We start from the raw sequence: 23512 nt of genomic DNA on the forward strand, positions 1-23512 counted from the left end.
AACACCTTCTAATGTTCCCAGACATGCTGTTTTGTCGCTTTGGGAATTATTGGCAGCTATTTTTCATACTGCGTGGGTGGCGCTGTGGGTAAAACCTCAGCGCCTAGGACTTGCTGATTGTATGGTCGACGGTTTGAATCCCCGCGGCGGGGTACGCTCCCGTCGTTCGGGCCCAGCGCCTGCCAACCTAGCAGTTCCAAAGCACCCCCGGGTGCAAGTAGATAAATAGGGACCGCTTACCAGTGGGAAGGTAAACGGCGTTCCGTGTGCTGCGCTGGCTCACCAGATGCAGCTTGTCACGCTGGCCATGTGACCTGGAAGTGTCTGCGGACAGCGCTGGCTCCCGGCCTCTTAAGCAAGATGGGCGCGCAACCCCGGAGTCTGGCAAGACTGGCCCGTACGGGCAGGGGTATCTTTACCTTTTACCTTTATTTTTCATACTAGTTAACAATTAACTTTGTTTTTCAGGGGGAAATGCATTTTGAAATCTTTGGTACTTAAAACATTAAACACTGATGGGGCAACTAAGAAAATTAGTGGAAGGTTATAGGGTACTTAAGATTAATGTGTCAATAAAATATTATGACATTCATTCCAGCTCTTTTTGCACTAAATAATACTTTGGAAATAGCGTTTATAAAATCTGTAAAAGTGTAAGTAATGACAAATGAGAATTGAAGGTCACAAAGATGTGACAGCAGAGGATGCTAATTCAAGGGAAAGTCTACTATAGCTCCCAAACTGCCTTTACAGGACCCTTTAATCTTTACTTCTTTTTTATTATTTACACTTTAATCTTTACTTATATCAGTCTGTGAACATATTCTGAGACCAGAAATTCCCATGCATTGGTTTCATTTTAATAAAATTTCCATCCCCTTACTATAAATTGTTGCTGGTAAATCAGCCAATAGGCTCAATCATCTGATCTTAATGGCTACCATTCTAAGTTTAACAACAGGCTATAAGAATCTGTTTTTAAAAATTAAAATAATCCATGAGGTCCTTAATATAGCACAGGTTGCTACTTGAAACATTCACATGGAAGGAGGAAATATTCTGTATAGGCATTCAAGTAGAAAATTAGAGGTATACCACAGGGTTCCCACCACCATCTGAAACCTCTTACTAAAATCTTGATAGAATGTTTCCAAGGACTCCATAACAAAGGGGAATGCTACTTCCTTTACAAATGGAAAGGGATGTTGGCTAAAGATAATAGTAGCCACAACTAGGGAAGTGAGTATAACTGCCAGAGGCTTTAAGGACCTGAAGAATTCTTTACGTGGGTTCTTCTTTTCACAGCCATGGCTACATATTTTTTCTTTTGAAATTAGCTTTATTTTGGGAATGAGAATCTTGTTGACCTGACTAATTTCACTTTTGGACCACACATCTTTCAGCACCTGCCCTATTCGCGGGTAGATTTCAACAGGCTTTATATCTGGTAACGGCTTTTCCTTCAAAGCTTTAACACGCTGGCGAATATCATCAACCTTCTCCAGAAATAAGAGGGGAGATTCCTCCTCCTGAATGGCTGTATTCAGTGACATCAATTCAAGTTGTTCTTCCCGTATGCCTTTCATATTTTCAATTAGAGGTTCATATTCTGTCTCAATTTGCATGTTCACTTCTTCCAAAGCTGCAAGCAAAGCTTGTTTTTTATGATCAAGTAAATCACTGAGTCTCTTGAAATATTGCAACACAGTTTTTTTATCCTCCTGGACAATGCTCTCACATTGAGCTTTATGTTCTTCCAGGTTTTCAATAAGTAAACACACTTCACTCCAGTGTTTATCTGTCAGCTGTTCAAGGAGTTTGCCAGGAGTTTCCTTTTCTTTCATGTAGGCACTTTGAAGGTCGTCTATGGGATGGCCATGGTGTTTTCCTATTGTAAGACAATGGCCACATACTAGTTTTTTGTCTTGAAGACAATAAACATTTAGAGGTTGTCTATAATGTTCACTACACGTAGCAACATCTGGATGGTCCTCTTGCTGATACTTTTCAATTATAGCCTTTAATACAAAGTTGACAGGCAAAGATTCTGTGCCAGTCGGTGGAATTTCCACAATGCTTCTACAGTTGGGACACTTCAGTGGAAGTCTTAAGGGTCTCCATATGGAAAAGTTGCCTGATAACTGAAGAACACTTTCCAAACAGTTTCTACAAAAAGTATGTGAACATGGCAGTACACGAGGGTCATCAAATATACTATAGCAAATGGAACAAGTTAGTTCCTCTTCAAAATGATGCATTTCCTAAAAATAAAGAGGGAAATGTTTTTAAAATTATATATATATATGTAAAGTATATTAGAATTAAGTCATTCTGTTGGTTTAATTAAGCTACAGTTTTTATTGCATGTTTTTCAACATAGTTCAAGAAATTAATATAGAAATTGTTTTTTTCTTTTTTTAAAAATGTGGAATGGGCCAAAAACTAATCAGTTATATATTACGGATTCCCACTTAGTCTATAAAATGATGTGTTGCCAAGCTATAACTAGCACAACCCTCTAATGAAGCAAGAAATGCATTTCTGTCAAACCATCATACATGGACCATATGATCAAAGAAATCAATGCTGCTTATGACCTATAAAGTATATATCCAAATTATGCCACCACTCATTGTTTAGTCATCTTAGTCATGTTCAACTCTCCGTGACCCCATGAGCCAGAGCATGCCTTGGAAACTCACTTTCTTCTCAAAGCTTCTCCTTATCTATGTCCATGGAGTTTTCTTGGCAAAATACTGGAGTGGTTTGCCAGTTCCTTCTCCAACCACCACTCATATATACAGTTTATATGGGGCTAATGTCATAGGTTTTCTATATATTTTTTATTCAAGTACATTTCTGTTCTTAAATAAAAGTATACATCAGCTATGCAAAAAGACACTTAGAAATCATTTCCTCTTAAGCAATGGATGTATTATCACAGGTAAACTAAAGAGTATTTTGAGGTTCATTTATGTCATCAGCAACATTAAGCCATAAATGCACTTGTTCATCATTGCAGGACTTTTCTTGTCAGACTAGGGCTGCCTACTCATGTTCAAATCCCTACTCAGCCATGAAGCTGAGTGGGTGGCCTTGTGCTGGTCACCAATTCCCAGCCTAACCTACCTAGCTCAATTATAAGGATAAAATAAAGATGAGATGCTGTATGCCCAACTAAACTGATTAGAAGGGACGGATAATAAAAAGGTGATAAGCTGCAAGCTTTAAAGGAAACAGTATGTTTTAAATAACTTTCCCGCATCTGATCTGTATTAAAACTGAAGACATAGTTCGCCCAGACCCAAATAAGACTTCCTTTTAGAGAATGTTAGGATAAAGATTGCTCACTCTTAGAGGAGCCCACCTCTTGTATCTCTGCAGGAGCTACTGACCCGTATATGCCACCAATTTGTAAGGAGGCAAACCTAGAGCAGTGACTCGAGATGCAACAGCACCCTCCCCTTCAAGTGCAAGTAGTTCTGCTGTCTTTCTGAATCAAGAGTGATGGAGTGGTCCAAGTGTACTCAGTGCAGCAGACTGAATAATAGGAAACAAAACAGTCAAGGGAGCACTGAGTCTGTCTTCTTTCCTGGTGTTCCAGAGGAAATGCTTAATCCTCACTGCTGAGAAACTCCATTGCACATTTACCATTGTCATCTGAGCGGTGATCAGGAATCTTGGCAATGGGATAATTTGCTGCAATGTTGTCTCCAGCTTGCTCTCTGAAAGCTTGTGCAGGAATGTAAACACAGTTTTGTGACTGCAGAATTCTTGCCTCTTGCACAAGATAGAAAGCCCAGCCTGCATCCCACAGTAATGGTCCAGGCTTCAATAGCTTCATTAAGCGCCTGTTGCAGGAAACTCAAGTTATGTACTAGAAACAACACCCTTGTACAGGTGTTACACCAAATGATCAGTAAATACAGATATTATTTTGCTTGTGCAATGATGTCCAAGGTGTCTTGATCCAGATTCTCCTTTGTTTTGCTTCTGGGAAGCTGAGATTGCCAGAATTAACTCAGAGAACAAGCTTTTAATGGAATCTTTTGACTTGACGTGATGATGCTCATAAAATCTGACAAAGTCAAGCTGTTCTCTGGCGTTAACTGAAGTGGATATCCACATGAGTCATCTTTCTGAAAAAAAAAAAAGGTACAAAAGGTACAGGAACTTGCACCTGATTGTGCTGTTATCAAAATGTTTCTTCCAAAAATATTAAATTAGTGTCAGTCTCTACCCAAATACTACATTCGTTGTTAAGAAGTTAAAGTTCCAGCATGTCCAAAATAATCTGGGGATTCTTCTTCTTGCAACACCCTCCAAAACTGCATTCCTTTTTGTGCTGCTGGCAAAGGATGCCAGGAAACCAAAAAAAGGTCTGAAAATCATTTATTTGATTTGTAAAGCTGTTGGTTTTATCACCAAGTTCACTTGAAGGGTACAGCTATGAACATACTGGGCAGTAGGATATAAGTCCTGGATCCTCTTCTGCATTCCTATGTGCTCCCCACAAATTCTGATTGCCCCATTGTAGCTCTGAACAAAGAGTTGCTGCTTGTTACGTCTCCTCCCAGTACATTTCTTTCAGCTGCTAACGCACAGCTATAACAATAGTATTCCTTCAGTTTGAATCCATTGAACCATTCCATTGGTGAGCAATTACCATACGGGTGAACACATTGGTTGCGTCCTCAGTTTCAATAGTCAGAAAATGACTTTAAATAGTCACAAAAAGCTTTTTGACTTCTGTTTAATATGATGCTTCACCAGCATCTATATGCAGTCAAGCATATTGTTTCTTTCACAGACCTTAGAACACTCTGGAACTACGTACGTGAAGTTCCATGGATGAGTCAACGGACGTCAAAAGAGTCAACGTTAGTTGAATACAACCATGGATTTTCTGAATCCGGCAGGCAGAATTCAACACTGCACTCTTCCAATTGTTCCGTATGCACGAACACCCCACTTCCACCTGAGCACTGTTCTGAAGGTTCTCCCAAACCTCCTCCTGGAGGCAAATTTCAGGGGACATACAGTGGGGGAAGAGAGCTGGGTAGAGCTCCATGGTACAAGTGGAAGTCCTTGCACAGGACTTCCACCAGTGGGGCTGGTTAGGTAAATTCTGTCTTGTGTCTTGTCATGACCACTAAGCATCAGTGGAAAAGCACCCCAGAAAGGCTATTTCCGTTGTTCTTTTCATGACTGTGCTCTCTTACACACAGTTGCCTTTGTCCACACTATGCTTCAAAGAAGTGTCACACTATGCTTCAAAGAGGGACAGCTGTAGATTTTGGCCATCTGTCATGGGTGCTTTAGTTGAGATTCCTGCAATGCAGAGGGTTGGACTAGATGACCCTCTATGTCTTTTCCAACTCTACAGTTCTATGATTTACATCTCCCCAACAATTTGGCTTAAGGTTTGCAAATGATGGCTTGTTGGGGAGCCACAAACTAGAGTCCCTGCATTGCATATCCCACATATGCAAGGGGAAGAGCAAAACAGGAGTAATCAGGCAGAGCGTACCAACATGCTGCTCATTCACAATAAGCCACGGGTCATAAAATTTGGTTTGTCATTCATGTGAACACAGCTATTGTTTAGGAAATATATGATGTAGTATCGGCAGGACACAACTGAAATCGATGCTTTAAATTTGCATTTTTTTCTGATTTAAGTAACTGACTTGATATGACTCAGTTTTAATCAATCTACACTGGTTGCATGGCTAAGGAAACAGTAGTAATGTACCTTAAAAATGTAAACAAAACCCAGAGTATTTTGAGAAAATTCCATTAGATACTACAGAAAAATATAATAAATAAAACAAACAGCAAAGTACAATTTTCAATACTCACCGAGAAGATATAGTGAAGTAGTATTTGTCAGCCCTGGGTTTGGTATATTCTAGAAATAACAGTTCTCTATTTATCTGGAATAAAAAGTGAAGAATTTGGCAATTATGTTTTCCAAGCTGGACATTCAGGGGTGATAACAAGCAGTAAGGCATATTTTCTGAGCTGAAGTAGTGATGCAGAAATCCTATAATTATAATTTATTCACAATGGGCTGAACCTGTCTAAGAATAAGGCAAAAAAGTTTGTTCTCAGCAGGGAAACCTTTACCTCCATTCCTTAGTTCTCTACCACTCTGATGACTAGTAATTATATGAAAGGAAAAATGCACTCCTGCTTACAAAATTTTATTGCCTCATCACTGATGTTTCTCAGCAAATAAAACAAAGAACTTCTTTCACAATGACCTATAACTCCAGCATCAGTGAAACTTATTTTAAAAAGAAAATGCTATGTATTGCATGGATACTTTGTTGCACATCACACAAAATAATACGTAAGTAGTCTTCCAATGACTATAGTACAATTTCTTCATAAATTAGGAAAGGGGCGTGGCTCAGTGGTGGAGCACATTTCTTCCAAGCAAAAGCTCCCAGGTTTAAACAGCAAAAGCCTCGTTTGAAATCCTGACAAGGTACTGCCAGTCAGTGTAGACAATACTAAACCACTTAGCCTCTTGGGCTTTCTGATCACAGTGGAACGCGTGCGATGGGGTGAACTCCCATTGCTTTGTCCCAGCTCCTGCCAAACTAGCAGTTCAAAAGCATACTGGCACAAGTAGATAAATAGGTACTGCTGCTGCAGGAAGGTAAACGGTTTTCTGTGCGTTCTGGTACTCATCATGGTGTCCCATTGCGCCAGAAGCAGTTTAGTCATGCTGGCCACATGACCCAGAAAGTTGCGGACAAATGCCGGCTCCCTCGACCTGAAAGCGCAGATGAGCACTGCAGTCCATAGTCGAATTTGACTGGTTGTCCAGGGGTCCTTTACCTTTACCAATGGACTAATGCTCTAGCATGGTATAAGGTAGTTTCCAATGTTCTTATTATACTGACACTGGGATTGGAGCCAATCTTTTTTCTAGCAGATTTTTCTTTGTCCCGTTTTATGTTTCTAAAAAAATCTAATATTGTGCCTATATTTCACAGAAGGCCCTTCCTATGCTTCTGAGAATTCTCCTGTGAAACCCACCTGGAAACACATAGGAATTGCCATAGAGGTGTAAAAAAATACCTAGTTAATTGTTACTATGGTCATTTGAATTTAAAAGTATAAAAATTATAGTTCCCTTATCAGATACCCATCTAGGAAATCATAGAATAGAATCATAGAGTTGGAAGAGACCACAAGGGCCATCGAGTCCAACCCCCTGCCAAGCAGGAAACACCATCAGAGCACTCCTGACATAAGGTTGTCAAGCCTCTGCTTAAAGACCTCCAAAGAAGGAGACTCCACCACACTCCTTGGCAGCAAATTCCACTGTCAAACAGCTCTTACTGTCAGGAAGTTCTTCCTAATGTTTAGGGGGAATCTTCTTTCTTGTAGTTTGGAGCCATTGCTCCGTGTCCGCTTCCCTGGAGCAGCAGAAAACAACCTTTCTCCCTCCTCTATGTGACATCCTTTTATATATTTGAACATGGCTATCATATCACCTCTTAACCTCCTCTTCTCCAGGCTAAACATGCCCAGCTCCCTTAGCTGTTCCTCATAAGGCATCATTTCCAAGCCTTTGACCATTTTGGTTGCCCTCCTCTGGACACGTTCCAGTTTGTCAGTGTCCTTCTTGAACTGTGGTGCCCAAAACTGGACACAGTACTCCAGGTGAGGTCTGACCAGAGCAGAATACAGTGGCACTATTACTTCCCTTGATCTAGATGCTATACTCCTATTGATGCAGCCCAGAATTGCATTGGCTTTTTTAGCTGCCACGTCACACTGTTGGCTCATGTTAAGTTTGTGGTCAACCAAGACTCCTAGATCCTTTTCACATGTACTGCTCTCAAGCCAGGTGTCAACCATCTTGTATTTGTGCCTCTCGGTTTTTTTGCCCAAGTGCAATACTTTACATTTCTCCCTGTTAAAATTCATCTTGTTTGTTTTGGCCCAGTTCTCTAATCTGTCAAGGTCGTTTTGAAGTGTGATCCTGTCCTCTGGGGTGTTAGCCACCCCTCCCAGTTTGGTGTTATCTGCAAATTTGATCAGGATGCCCTTGAGTCCATCATCCAAGTCCTTGATAAAGATGTTGAATAAGACCGGGCCCAAGACAGAACCCTGTGGCACCCCACTAGTCACTCTTCTCCAGGATGAAGAGGAACCGTTGATGAGCACCCTTTGGGTTCGGTCAGTCAACCAGTTACAAATCCACTGAGTGGTAGCATAGTCAAGACCGCATTTTACCAGCTTCTTTACAAGAATATCATGGGGCACCTTGTCAAATGCCTTGCTGAAATCAAGGTAGGCTACATCCACTGCGTTCCCTTCATCTACCAGGCTTGTAATTCTGTCAAAAAACGAGATCAGGTTAGTCTGACATGACTTATTTTTCAGAAATCCATGCTGACTATTGGTGATCACAGCATTCCTTTCTAGGTGCTCACAGACTGTTTGCTTAATGATCTGCTCCAGAATCTTCCCTTGTATTGATGTCAGACTGACTGGGCGGTAATTATTTGGGTCCTCTCTTTTCCCCTTTTTGAAAATAGGGACAACATTTGCCCTCCTCCAGTCTGCCGGGACTTCGCCTGTTCTCCAGGAATTCTCAAAGATGACTGCCAGTGGTTCTGAGATCACATCTGCCAGTTCTTTTAATACTCTTGGATGCAGTTCATCTGGCCCTGGAGACTTGAATACATCTAGACTAGCCAAGTATTCTTGTACTATCTCCTTAGTTATTCTGGGCTGTGTTTCCTCTGCTGAATCATTTGCTCCAAATTCTTCAGGTCAGGCATTGTTTTCTTTATCGGAGAAGACTGAGGCAAAGAAGGCATTGAGGAGTTCAGCCCTTTCTGTGTCCCCTGTTTGCATTTCACCATCTTCTCCTCTGAGTGACCCCACGGTTTCTTTGTTCTTCCTTTTGCTACGAACATACCCATAAATGCCTTTTTTGTTGCTTTTAACCTCTCTAGCAAGCCTGAGTTCATTCTGTGCTTTAGCTTTTCTGACTTTGTGTCTACACGTGCTGGCTATTTGTTTGAATTCCTCTTTGGTGGTTTCCCCCCTTTTCCATCTTTTGTACACATCCTTTTTTAATCTTAACTCAGTTAAAAGTTCTTAAGATAGCCACCCTGGATTCTTTAGGCACCTTCCATGTTTCCGTCTCATTGGTATTGCCTGAAGTTGTGCTTTTACTATCTCCCTCTTAACAAACTCCCAGCCATCATGAGCTCCCTTTCCTTTTAGTATTACTGTCCATGGGATCTCACCCAGCACTTCCCTAAGTTTTATGAAGTCGGCTTTCTTAAAGTCAATAAATTGAGTCCTAGTATGCTTGGCTGCTCCTTTCCGCTGTATAGTAAACTTCAGAAGAGCATGATCACTCACGCCTAATGATCCTTCCACTTCTACCCCACTAACCAGGTCATCAACATTGGTTAGGACCAGATCTAAAATGGCTGTTCCTCTTGTTGCTTCTCCCACTTTCTGGACAATGAAGTTGTCTGCAAGGCCAGTGAGGAATCTGTTTGACCTTATGCTCTTGGCTGAGTTTGACATCCAACAAATATCCGGGTAATTGAAGTCCCCCATTACTACTATCTCCCTTCCTTTTGCATGCTTGGCCATCTGTTCCAGGAAGGCATCATCTATGTCCTCCGTTTGGCTTGGGGATCTATAGTAAACTCCCACAATGAGGTCACTGTTATTCTTCTCTCCCTTAATTTTGACCCAAATGCTCTCACTTTGGCTTTGAGGTTCTAAATCTTGGATCTCTTCACAGGTATACACATCCCTGACATATAACGCCACTCCTCCTCCTTTCTTGTCTGGTCTGTTTCTCTGAAATAGATTGTATCCCTCCATTATTACATTCCAGTCATGGGACTTATACCACCAGGTTTCAGTGATGCCTATTATGTCATATTTAGTTTGCTGTACCAAGAGCTCAAGCTCATCTTGTTTATTTCCCATGCTTTGCGCATTAGTGTACAGACATTGAAGTCCATTAATCATTCCCCCGTGTCTCTTATTTAAGGATTTTTTTCCTCCCACCACTAGGTCTGCATGCTGTTTTCTCCATTTGGTCTATAACATTTGGATGATCATCTTCATCAATTGATAGACTCCTACCTTCAGGAGCACTGTCTCCCACCCCCACATTAGTCAGTTTAAAGCCCTCCTGATGAGGTTTCTGAGATTTTTGGCAAAAACATTCCTCCCAACCGTTGTGAGGTGCAGCCCATCGCTTGCCAGAAGTCCATCTTCAAGAAACTGCAGTCCGTGATCTAAGAATCCAAACCGTTCCTGTTTACACCATTTGTGAAGCCAGCTGTTCACTTCCACTATTTTTCCCTCTCTCCCTGGGCCACGTCGTTCAACTGGGAGGACAGATGAGATGACAATTTGTGCATTTAATTGCTTCAATTTCCTGCCCAGAGCCTCATAGTCTCTTTTGATCTTCTGGAGGCTATTGCTTGCAGTGTCATTGGTTCCCACATGAACCAAGAGGAAGGGGTATTTGTCAGTGGGTTTTATGATTCCTTGCAGTCGTTCAGTTACATCTTGGATCTTAGCCCCGGGGAGACAGCACACTTCCCGAGACATCTTGTCAGGCCCACAGATCACTGCTTCTGTTCCCCTCAGTAGGGAATCCCCTATCACCACTACACGCCTCCTCTTAGGTCTGGTCGGGGTTCTTCCGTGAGCTGTCCGTTCCAAGGTCGCCCGCACATTCCCTGAGGACTGACTTTGCTGCTCGTCTTCATATACCTGATCGACTGTAGTGAGGGAGAGATCCTCAAATGGAGTCTGCTCTTCGTCTTCCATGCTAGGGGAGAGGACCTCAAAGCGATTGTGTATTTCTAAACAAGCAGAGCGAACCCTGGGCCTCCTACTTCTTTGAGTCACGTTTCTCCATATATCTGGCTCCTGTGTTGGTGAACTAGCCTCCTTCTCAGGGGAGTCCCCTGTCTCCTCCTTGGTGGAGACGGTGTGCTCTGTTGCTTCCAAGAAGAGCTCCAGCTTTCTAATTCTTTGGAGCGTAGCTACACGTTCCTCCAGTTGCTGGACTTTGTCTTCTAAGAGGGCAATCAACATGCAATTGCTGCAGGTAAAGCTGCCTGCAACCTTTGGCAAGATGGCAAACATTGCGCAGGAACCGCAGGCGACTGCAGCTGTTCCCTCACCCTCCATCTTGAGAATGTGTCGTTGGGGGGTGGCTACAGCGGTCCTCCATCATAAAAAGCGTGAAGACAGGACAAATAACTCCCCCCCAAAAAAAAAACCTAGGTCTCCCCCAACAAACGTTTGAGACTAGCTCCCCTAAATCTAAAAGATGGATCAAACTGCCCTGCAAGCTCTGATAAGCTCCTCCCACAGCTAATCACCTGCCTCAACAGAAACCTTGCCCCCTCTGACCTTTGCACAGGGAGAGCAGCTAATCAGCCACAAAGAAACACACACAGAAGAAAACCCTTTTTGCTCCTTCTTCAGCTGCTGCCCTGCAAGCTCTTGGTAAACTGATGCCAGTTTACCAAGAAATGTGACTATAAACCAAACACAATGTAACTATAAACCAAACACAATATAGGTGAAAAGTTCAGTTGGTTGCATGGGGCTGACAGTACCAAGGTTGCAGGTTTAATGCCTGTAAGAGACAGCTGGATATTCTTGAATTGCAGGGGAATGGAATAAATGATCCTCGGGGTCCCTTCCAACTCTTATGATTCTATAAAATAACTACCAAACTTTTAGAAGACATCTGAAGGCAGCCCTCTTTAGGGAAGCTTTTAATGTTTAATGGGTTATTGTATTTTAGTGTTTTATTGGAAGCTGCCCAGAGTGGCTGGGGAAACCCAGCCAGATGGGCGGGGTATAAATAATAAATTGTTGTTATTATTATTATGAGATACAGTGGTACCTCGGGTTAAGTACTTAATTCGTTCCGGAGGTCCGTTCTTAATCTGAAACTGTTCTTAACCTGAAGCACTACTTTAGCTAATGGGGCCTCCCGTTGCCGCCACGCCGCTGGAGCATGATTTCTGTTCTCATCCTGAAGCAAAGTTCTTAATCCGAGGTACTATTTCTGGGTTAGCAGAGTCTATAACCTGAAGTGTATTTAACCTGAAGTGTATGTTACCCGAGGTACCACTGTATCTGCTTAAAATGGTTTAAGTCACTGAAAGACAGGCAAGCTTATTTAACTCAAGCTTTTATTATTCTGGCATGTGTCAAGCATCCACAAGTTCAAATGTAGGAAAGTAGGTAGGTGAACAGAAGTGAAATACTTTATGGAAGAAATACAAAATCGAATCTGAACTGAGCTTAAGATGGAAAGGAAAGATCAGTTCCCTGGTACTTGTTTCTTTTTAAACGCAAGTTTGCAAACAAAGTCTGAGAGTTTTTCAATATTTATTAATGCAAGTCACTGTGAACCACTAACATTTTACATTCTTAATCACAAATTAATATAAAGGGATTGAAATTTAAGGAAGTTTAAATAAGGGCAAGCTGTATATGCTTTAGATCTGGACCCCTCCGGTCATTTATTTGCCAAGTAGCCCCACTCTTGAGTAATGGTATTGTTTAGATACAAATAGCTGGAGGATCGTGACCCAAGAACAGCCACCAGAAGGGGCATTTACAACTTATGGGATAAATCAGTATAGCAAGAAGTTGACTACAAACGATACTTGCCTTTGAGTTTTCAGGGTCTTAGGACAGCTGTATTGTTCCGATATGCATCCAAATGCCAGAGCAGAGTGGTACTAACGAAAACGCCACGAAGTTCTTGGTGGTTACACTGTTTTCCCCCTCCCAAAAGGAGTTATCTTTACTGTTGCTCTTCTTTTTACCTACAGAAACGGAGCACTTTTCAAGGCTCTCTCCGCCACTCCCTTAATTTCTCCCAAAACACTTCGGGGACGGGGCAGTCACGATGGCAACGACCTAGTACGCCCATAAAAGCCTACCCCCCCCCCCTCATTTTTATTCTCCTTCAAAGTAATACACGTATCCAGCATTACAGGCTCACCTCCACCTGCGGCAGCAGATCCCTCGCTCCCCGCAAATTCCTCTCAGCTTCCCCTGAATGGATCCCCGCCGGGGGCTGCTAAACCCTTCTTCCCCTCCTCCTCCAATCAGAATCGCCGGAAAGGAGGAAAGGGAAGCAGCCACGGCAGCCCGCTACTGCGCACGCGCCTGGACAAGCCGGTAGTCTCGAGCCAATCAACCGCTTCGGAAGGATCAGTTCAAAAGTAAACGGCCGGACGAGGGAGGAGAATTTTATGAACGCGGTACAACAGTTCCCTCAGGTCAGCCGTTAACGGCTGCTGGAGCGGGCTGCGCTTTAGAACATATTCTGTGTATTTTTGCCCCTGTTTCTTTCTTATCCACACCCCCGCTAAGAAACTTTGGATTTCTCTTCCATAAACGGTGGATTATTTTTTTTAAAAGGGAGAAATTAAAAGTTAAAACATTACCAGTCAGGCATACTTTTTAAAATGATGTGATTTTAAGAGGGGGGAAAGTCAACATAATATTGGCAACCTAACCATGCAGGCTCAAGCCACCCCAAATTAAACTGGGCTAGGCCCCATTGATTTCAGTAGTAAAAAAGGTAAAGGGACCCCTGAGCATTAGGTGCAGTCGTGACCGACTCTGGGGTTGCGGCGCTCATCTCGCTTTATTGGCTGAAGGAGCCAGCGTACAGCTTCCGGGTCATGTGGCCAGCATGACTAAGCCGCTTCTGGCAAACCAGAGCAGTGCACGGAAACGCCGTTTCCCTTCCCGCCAGAGCGGTACCTATTTATCTACTTGCACTTGACGTGCTTTCGAACTGCTAGGTTGGCAGAAGCAGGGACCGAGGAACGGGAGCAGGGACCGTCGCGGGGATTCGAACCGCCGACTTTCTGATCAGCAAGTCCTAGGCTCTGTGGTTTAACCCACAGCGCCACCCGCGTCCCAATTTCAGTAGTAGGTATGTGCTAATAACTGAATTATTGCACTAAGATTTTAAAATAGCTAACTTTGTCTGGGTGTGCCTAAAAGCAAAAGCTCCTGATTAGGGGAAAAGAGGACGCAGGTGGCGCTGTGGGTTAAAGCCTCAGCGCCTAGGACTTGCCGATCGAAAGGTCGGCGGTTCGAATCCCTGCGGCGGGGTGCGCTCCCGCTGCTCGGTCCCAGCGCCTGCCAACCTAGCAGTTCGAAAGCACCTCCGGGTGCAAGTAGATAAATAGGGACCGCTTACCAGCGGGAAGGTAAACGGCGTTTCCGTGTGCGGCTCTGGCTCGCCAGATGCAGCTTTGTCACGCTGGCCACGTGACCCGGAAGTGTCTCCGGACAGCGCTGGCCCCTGGCCTCTTGAGTGAGATGGGCGCACAACCCCAGAGTCTGTCAAGACTGGCCCGTACGGGCAGGGGTACCTTTACCTTTACCTTTAGGGGAAAAGAAGCACTTGTGCCATCTGTCTACAAATATAGAAATTCACATATGCAACCAGTTGTCAGTGTAGAATCTCAGTCTTCCAGAATTGTCCGACATAACCAAGAAATGAGCCCTATGCTAGTATAGGCTTAGCTTGCTAATTCACAACTAATTAGTTAGCAAGTTCACAGGCTCTGTGTTTGCTCATAATGCTAAGTCAAACTATCTGAAGAAGTGTGCATGCACACGAAAGCTCATACCAATAACAAACTTACTTGGTCTCTAAGGTGCTACTGGAAGGAATTTTTTTATTTTGTTTTGACTACGGCAGACCAACACGGCTACCTACTTGTAACTAGCTTATCTGTGGGTTACCAAAGCATAGATTTCAGCCACTGTTCCCACACTACCAGTTGCTAAGCCATGGGTTAGTTTACCACTACACCTGGATCCAGGCTTGTGGTTTATCTCCACCAGATAAGCGACGTAGGAAAATAAGGACAAGCTCTTAGGCAAGTGAGCACTCTTCAACATTTGCACTAAAACAGTGCTAACAGTTTCTCGCCATCCTGGAAAAAAGTGACAAGTGGGGTGCTGTAGGGTTCTGTCCAGGGTCCACTGCTGTTCAATGTGTTATAAACAATTTGGATGACAGAATTAAGGAAATGCTCATCCAGTCTGCAGATGACACCAAAACTAGGAGGGGTAGCTAATGCCACAGAAGACAGAATCGAGATTCAGGATTACCTTAACAGATTGGAGAACTAGGCCCAAACTAACAGAATGAATTTCAATACGGAGAAATGTAAGGTTCAGCACTTAGGAAGAACCAGTTGCACAACCATAAGATGCGGAACACCTACATGTGAAAAGGATCTAGAGGTCTTGACAGACCACAACTTTAACGTGAGTCAACAGTGTGATGCACCAGCAAAAAAAAAGCTAATGCTATTCTAGGCTGCATCAACAGAAGTTTAGTGTCCAGATCAAGGGAAGACAAAGCACCTCTCTATTCTACCTTAGCCAGATCACACCTGGAGTACTGTGTCCAGTTCTGGTTGCCACAATTTAAGAAGGATATTGACAAGCAGGAATGTGTGTAGATGAGGGCAACCAAGATGATGGTCTGGAAACCAAGCCTTATGAGGAATGGTTGAGGAAGCTGGGTTTGTTTAGCCTGGAAATGAGGAGACTGAGAGGAGATATGATAGAAATCTTCAAATATCTGAAAGGCTGTCATGCTGAGGATGGAGCATGCTTATTTCCTCCTGCTCTGCAGGGTGGGGCATGAACCAATGGATTCAAGTTACAAGAACAGAGATTCCAACTGAACATCAGAAAGAACTTTCTGACAATAAGAGCTGTTTGACAGTGGAACAGACTTCCACAAGAAGTTGTGGACTCTTCTTCCTTGGGGGTTTTTAAGCAGAGGCTGGAAAGCCATCAGTCATGAATTATCTAGTTGAGATTCCTGCATTGCAGGAGGTTGAACTAAATGACCCTTGGGATCCTTTCCAACTACAATTCTATGATTTATGATTCTAAGTTTCCAAGCACCTTGTTAAAGATATGTTAACTGAGCATTAACAGCATACTGATGTCATATGATCCCAAAGATACAGATAACTTTTGTTATCTTCAAATAGACAAACCCTGACCTGATAAAAGATTTGACTAAGTAGATAAGTCTCACTAATGACCTGGGCTAATCTAATATAGTGGGCTAGCTGGTTTATAATCCAATCTCACACATTTTCAAAATGTACATTTGTCAATAGAAAATGCTTACCTACTTCTCCAACACAAAGTGTCAGAAGTCATACTTTGGCCACTGTTAAGAGAGGACAATCCTGCAGCCAAACTGTGTCAAACTAATGCCTGGAAGGAAAGTGCTTCAAATGACCACTGGCAGATAGTGATATCATTACGCGTAAAACAAAGAAATATTATGTCATATGGGCTATATAACATGATTTGGTCTTACTATTTTAAAGCTAACTAGTTCAATTTCCCATTAGCTTTTACTGAGAATGATTTACACCTTTCTAGAGGTATGGAGGTAGCATAGAGTTGGTTTCAAAAGTGACATTTTTCTCAGACAGTACTGAATTAAATCCCGAATCCTGTGGCTGTGTTGTTTAGACCAAAAACCCTAACAAGATATGTAGCTGTGTGAGACTATAGTTTAATAGAATCACAGTTAGTTGTTCTGCCCCCGAAAAGGGAATTGTGGTTTAATTTCAGTTTACTAACCAGGACCTTAAACTTCAAACTATAATTTAAGGTCCTGGTTAGTAAACTGACATTAAAACACAGCTCCCCATTTTGGATGTTAAGTCCCGAGAAAGAAAAGGAGGGGGAGCATGTGTCGTCTGCTTGTCCTGCCTGCTAAATTAGCAAGTCTGGAAATGAATGCCTGAACCAGGTCAGTACCATACTCTCACCACTTTTTCACTTTTCTTCAGGTGGCAGCGGAGATTCTCTGATTTCTAAACAAGCAACCCTGTTCAACATCTGCACTAGACTGTCCTGGATAGAAAGCCAAAGAAAAGAATGCAAAGCGCTCCCTCTTTCGGACACTAGAAAAAACTGATCTCAACAATGAAGTGGATATGTTATATAGAACTGAGTGATTGACATTGTGATCTACCATCTGTTCCACAGATAATCCTCAAGACTTCATAAGTGAAAGAGCTCATGTATATTTTCTCTATGAACTAGAGTATTTATAATTTATTGAGTCATGCTGAAGTAAAAATGCAAACATACTGAGATATGTCTGGTAAAGTAAGCTTGAAAAAGCAAATAATGATATAAATTTGCCACTGTGTCATAAATAATGTTATGCTTATCTTTCCAGAAGACGTAAACACCTGTCTATCCTGATAAAATTAAATTTATATTTTACAGCCTCTTGTGTAAACATCTGGGAAATGTCTGGAATTGTGTCTGGAAAGATAAAATCCCATTCCCTTCCTCCCTAAATTAAATAGGCAAGCTTTGACAATACAAGCCTTCCCTCCCTCTAATCTGTGTTGCTTCCAACAGTTTTTTTCCCCCTTAGGTGACTTTATTTGAAACCAAATGCATTAAATTTGTTTTCTGTGAGCAGACTCATCACCATAGTTCCACTTAAGCCAAGCAGAATGAAAGTGAATGTATTTCACAGAAAATCAGGAATGGAGCCATTCTTATTAATTTTTAGACATGTATGTACATCCACTTTACATAAATTCCTTAAATGAATAATCTAGTCACAGGTGCCAAATTTCCATTATCATGGTGGCATTTTTAAAAGCCACTGCAATCATTGGAATCAGTGGTTTCACGTTTTGTTATCCATATGAATCATGGATAATCCAGGGGCAGATAGCTTGTGTGCAGAAAACGTGTAACCCTTGCTTTTTGTTTTGTTTAAATACTTTAGATCATGGTATGAGGGTCTTGTTGTGCTGGAATCCAAATTGGCATTTGTAAAAAGGTGCCAACCTGGATTCCAGCAATACTGGTGAAAATAATACCAGAGCCTTAAGCACACTTCTTTGAAAGTTAGTAACAGTTTGAGTGCAAAGGTCTGGAGCAGATTTTTGCTTTGCAGGGAGGTAGACCTGACCAAAATGCAATGGCACAAGTTACTGCTTGTACCATTAGCCACTTGGCCTATCAACAGTATCGAAGAATGTTACATTAACTGCTCCCTCAGCATTCTGTAATAAACCTTAACAAGAGAGAACACAGCAGATTAAACTTTTTATTACTGTTTTCCACATTCCATTTTATGTCATACTAAATATGGTAGTCATGTGCGGTTATATTTTTCCATGTATACACTTTTAATGTGTAAAGTATTCAATATCCGGCTCACCTTGGGGCAGCAGGATAGCAATGCTACCAATAAAAACAAAAGTAAAACCATGCCATGGCTGGAAGTATATTCATTTGATTATAATTTTATAGTTCAGCAAATATAGAATTAGCCTTGTATTAGCTATTATCATTTGCTGTGGACTAGTTATTGCACAACGTAGTTATCAAACTGAGCTGCTTGCAAAGTTCAGGCCAGCTAAAAGTGCACTGCTTGTATTATTTTTATTAATTAAATGTCTATAGCACCCTTCATCTGAGTAACACAGGGTGATTTACAACATGCAGTGTCCCTAGTTGTTAAAACAGAACTACGGTGCGATCTTTAATAAAGAAAGCCTTACCTTGTATAGTTCAATGTCTGCTGAAGAATGATCACAAGTTTGAATCTCTTTCTGCTGAAGGGGTGTGGGTTTAAATGATTTTAAACAAAGTACATTTGAGACTGCCAAGAACCAGCTAAGACAAACAGATACAGAAAACATAGTGTGATGTAAGCTGAGAATTGAAAACTTGAATGATACATTGTCAGTGAAAGAAAGCATTTTATTTAATCCATTGGGGGGGGGGCGGGGAGTGTTAAAAGATAGTCTTGAATAAGCACCACTGTCCACATTGCACAGGGCTCCCAGTACTGTTAGAGTGCACTTACTAATGTGTGACAAAATCTGTAACTTAATACATCTGCTTTTGTAAATTTACAATAGGATACTACAGTACTCATTTTCTGAGTGTTTGACACTGGTGTCCTTACTGGAATTTAAGGAGTTTCCCCTTCTAATTAACTCTGGTAGTTGTCAGTACATTGTCTCATCTTTAATTGTGGCTCTCATGGTTTATTGTTTTTAAAACTGTAATGTGCATATAAGAACAAAAATTTCTAAACTGTATTTAATTACTAAAAGGCAGGATGCCAAATCTGATGTCTGACAAGAAATCACATTCTGTCCCTAGAAAGCAGTTAAGTTTTTCATCCTATATGTGTGAGCTACCATTAGTCAAGGATGGTAGGACAATCTGCACATGTGTGTTGGAACATGTTCTCAACATGTTCCTGATTGAACTCTGGCAGTGGAAAAAGGTTCTGGAAGAAAGAGAGTCCTGGAAAACTGAGTTTGCTCATTTTCTCCTCCCTCCCAATACATTTTTGTTTTGCATGGTGTCTTTTCAGATTTGAAGTTCGAGGGCAGCCCTGAGTTTGTTTTTAGTTATAAACTGCCCCGGGAGCTATTTTAGGCCGAAAAACTGAATTTTAAAAAGAAGAGAAACCCCCAAAACTGCCTCTGGCACTGGAGGCAACACATAGTCGTGATGACTACTAGTAGCTATTGACAGCCTTATCTTTAATGAATTTAGCCAATCCCCTTTGAAAGCTGGTGGCCTTCACCACAGCTTTTTTGAGAACAAATCCTATAGCTTTAAGTATGCGCTGTGTGAAAAACTACTTCATTTCTTCTAACGGGATGACTCCGGATTCCGACACGACGTTGAGGGGGGGAAAAGTTATCCCATATATACGCAGTGCCTAATTTTAAACACCTCCACGGCATGCGTTTTACCTTTTAACGAATCGCTCGAGCCCTCAGAAAAATCAGGCGGGAAAAGCGGGGCGCCATTTTTGCGCCTCGCGCCCCCTCCCCCTCCCCAACTGCCAACGACCCTCCTTACGAGACGAACGGGTCTCGGTTCCCTCAGAGCCAAGCGAGGGCAGGAGCCGCCCCCTGAGGACACGGGCCGCCTTAGGCGCGGCTCCCGAAGTTTCGTCTCCTCGGCGCGGTTTCCTAAGTTTGTCGCCATGGAGAAGGCGACCGCCAGCCTCGGGGAGTCGAAGATCGTCCGGCTCATGCTGCTGAGGCGAAACCGGCTCCGGCGCAAAGGGAGCCTGGCGGCGGCGCTGGCTCAGAGCATGGCGCTGGCGGTGCTGGGCACGGCAGCCGCCTACCCCATCTGGGTGCTGGTGGAAGACAAGAAGCGGAGGGCGATTGTGCTGGGGGCGTCGTGGGCGATACGGCAGGACAACCCGGCTCCGGGCACGCCGCTGCTGGGCCCGTCGGGGGGCCCGATCATGCTGGCCATCGCCTGCTGCTGCTTCTTCAGCGTGCTGACGGGCTCGCTGGCTCTGGCGCTGGACTTCGTCGGCGCGCGCCTGTGCCGCTCGCTGGCGCCCCTCCTGCACTGCGTCACCGCCATGCTGATCGCGTGCACGGCGGCGCTGGGCTCGTGCCTCTTGGCGCTGATCCGCGAGCGGCTGCTAACCCAGCCGGAGCTGCAAGGCTTGTCGGCCAGCCCCGGGCAGAGCCTCTTCTTGGCTTTCCTGTCGTGCACTTTGGCTTCCACCGCCACCGGATTCAGCTGCGTGTCGCCGGCCCGGCTGGAGCCGATGCACTCGTCGTGGGACGTCGGCGGGGCCAAGTCCTTCCACGGCACGTCCGCCACTTCCCTGCCGGCGGCGGCGGCGGCGCCGCTGCACGACGAATTCCTCCCCTCGGTTCCGAAGCGCAGCCACGCGGGCAAAGTGCAGTGGCGCGAGTACGTCAACCAGCTGCCGCCCATCTTCCGGGAGGAGCTGAGGCGGCGGCAGCAGCAGCAGCAAGCCGAGCATGGGCACAGCTCAGGGGAGCAGAAGGGCAACGGTGAAGAGGGAGAGCCCGTGTCCAGCGCGCGGGGCGCCATACGCCAGGGGACCGCGAAGGAGGACGAATCGCATGCAGACACTCTGTTTCTAGGGTGAAGCACCCAAGCCCATTTTATTAGGGAAGCTACATACCACCACAGCGAGAGAATGAACGCCAGCGGCAAAGGGCGACAAGAAAATAGTTGCAAACTACCTGTCGATTTCCTTGAGAAAGATGGAGCTAGTGCGAATAAAGGAGCACTCAAAGATGACGAGTGATACTAAAGGTTAAAAGAGTGACTGCCTTATTTCTTTCGAAGCTGTCATCCCCCTTCCTCTCACTAAAGGATTATCCTTAGTTTAACCTAGGAAAAACCTGCATAAAACATTTATTTCCGTATAGAAATCAAACTGTAACCCCAGAAATGAATGATAAAATAACATTGCTTTTTATTTGCGGCTTACTGTACACTGAAAGGTCCACCACTTCACCTTGCTACTAGGATGCCTTAATGTTTCAGCACAATCTGTTCTCAAACCTGAAATATATATATATGTAAGGGGGAAACAATATTCAGGACCTCCATATTAGAAACCATCTTCAAAAACAGGGGATAAGGAACCCATGGGCCACTTGATGTTGGAATCCTAGTCTTAAAAAGCACAGGTAGCATAACCACTGGTCAAGGATGATAGCTGTAGTCAGACATGTGGAAAACCACACATTCACCCATGCCTTAAAACAAGTGTGGTGGTGGTTGGGGAAAATCTCTAGTGAAAATGACAAAGGACAACTAAATGCAAAATTCCCCAAATAGGCCTGTTTTATAAAATGCTGAAAAAGTTTGGACATTTTAAAATGTTTTTTATATATTTAGTGCAGTTGCTTCAGCTGAACAAGTCTAGATGTGCAAGGACTTAGCCATTTAAAATGGCAACCAAACTCTAGATATGCACATGCCAGTTTAACATGCAAATTACATTTTTAGATTAGATTGTGGCTACTGTGCAGAGCAGCTTCGTCACGCTGGCCATGTGACCTGGAAGTGTCTCCGGACAGCGCTGGCCCCCGGCCTCTTAAGTGAGATGGGCGCACAACCCTAGAGTCGGACACAACTGGCCCATACGGGCAGGGGTACCTTTACCTTTACCTTACTATGCATACTTCCACAGAACCATGTGTAAATTCCATGATGAAGCAATATTACTGTATAGTTTAAAACAAAAAAAATTCTAGTTCTTTCCTAAACCCTTAATAAAAATCCTTACCTCTCAAATATTATAGCTTGTATGTAAAACTTAGAATAGGAACAATTGACTGGTCTACAAGTTCTTTTAGATAACTACACATTCCAAAGCTTCACTAGTGTAGAGCATTTCCAAGCCATAATAGGAATATACCAAGCTATTCTTGATGTTGTTGTTTTCAACCTCTGTATTTCTTGCAAAGCATTTATCCATGGTTGCTTATGTGCTCAAGCCTTCAACCAATATTCCCAATTGAAGTTTGTTGCTATCTTTTACTTTCTTCACAACATTTGCTCCTGGCTATTTTAGCCTCCTTGCATACTTTCTACCATAATTGTTCCTTTAATACAGAACACCACTAAGATGAACAGGATGCTCCACAATTTGCAGTGGAAACAATTCTCTGCAATTCAGTATCTTAAAATCCAGAACTTGTGACATGTAGCTTCAATGCATTCAGGACGGTACTGATCATACCCAACTTCAGAACTGTACTGGTTTTTGAAATGGGTATTTTGATGAACAGTGTTATTTGTGCTTATCTGTGTATAACTAGAAACATTTATAAAAGGGTGGCGGTATTTCCACCCGCCCCCCCAAACCCTTTTTTCTCTGCTTTCAAAAATTGCTAGTGCCTGAAACTAACTTAGCAGTGTTTCCCATCTTTTCTTAAGTTGCCCAGTATCCAAGGAGTTCGTACATGAAGATTAGCAGGACTCATGCACTTCCCCTCTGCTCCTGTCCCAATTCCCCTCCCTCTTTTCCTGACTTTAAAAACCATAGCTCGCCACCCAAAGTGACTGTGATTTACCTAAAACTGAAAAAAGGAGAGGGAATTGCCATGCACAGGCACATGTGTTGGCATTATGTTTGAACAATACCAATAAATTATTTCTGGAACCTGCCTACTATGCATTAAACACAAGCAGCAGCAGCAACGTATACAATTTCACACCTGGTCATTCCACAAAGAATAGTTTTAAGAAAAACTGAAGCTTAGAGAAAGACATGTCAAATGAGAATTACTATTTGTTATCTTCTGGTAGAAATAACACTTTGAAACCCAAACAATTTCAGTAGTTTCTTATTAATAGGAAAACAATTCTGCTAAAGTAGATTACAGTATATTGAATTCTGTGGGAAGGGATAGTTGTGAAAGTTCTGGGACAACGGCTATGTATGTGACTGCATTTTTACAATTGATTCAGTAATAAAGGAGTAGAAAGGAGGGTATTTCATGGCAGATGTTTTTCCCTTGTTTTAAATAATTTGTGGAAAGCATGGTCTCAGGCCTAAAGAGGAAAAGAACATATTGAAACTATGCTGCTGAGTGAATGGGACAGAGGATCT

At 43.0% G+C, this 23512-nt stretch overlaps 1 protein-coding gene and 1 long non-coding RNA gene across 4 annotated transcripts; one reads left to right on the plus strand and one right to left on the minus strand.

The window, feature by feature from the left end:
• Positions 1 to 1037: 1037 nt before the first annotated feature.
• Positions 1038 to 16245, minus strand: TRIM59 (tripartite motif containing 59; the record flags this gene model as incomplete). Of its 3 annotated transcripts, XM_079978157.1 has the most annotated exons (4): positions 13046 to 13190; positions 5863 to 5936; positions 3368 to 3540; positions 1038 to 2261 (listed from the first exon to the last, which is right to left on the minus strand). In XM_079978157.1, exon 4 carries the CDS (start codon positions 2256 to 2258, stop codon positions 1038 to 1040), a length of 1221 nt encoding a protein of 406 aa, XP_079834283.1. In that variant the 5' UTR covers positions 2259 to 2261; positions 3368 to 3540; positions 5863 to 5936; positions 13046 to 13190. The 3 variants fall into 3 exon arrangements, with proteins under 3 accessions (XP_079834283.1, XP_079834282.1, XP_079834281.1); XM_079978156.1 differs by lacking the exons at positions 3368 to 3540; positions 13046 to 13190 and adding an exon at positions 16226 to 16245; XM_079978155.1 differs by lacking the exon at positions 3368 to 3540 and having other exon boundaries at positions 13046 to 13189.
• LOC307217230 lies at positions 14456 to 18658 on the plus strand. The gene is made up of 2 exons (XR_013839464.1): positions 14456 to 15342; positions 16902 to 18658. It is a non-coding gene; the product is annotated as an uncharacterized lncRNA (long non-coding RNA).
• Positions 18659 to 23512: the final 4854 nt, after the last annotated feature.

This window comes from Podarcis cretensis, assembly GCF_951804945.1.
Source record: "Podarcis cretensis genome assembly, chromosome: 5".
Classification (NCBI taxonomy): Eukaryota; Metazoa; Chordata; class Lepidosauria; order Squamata; family Lacertidae; genus Podarcis; species Podarcis cretensis.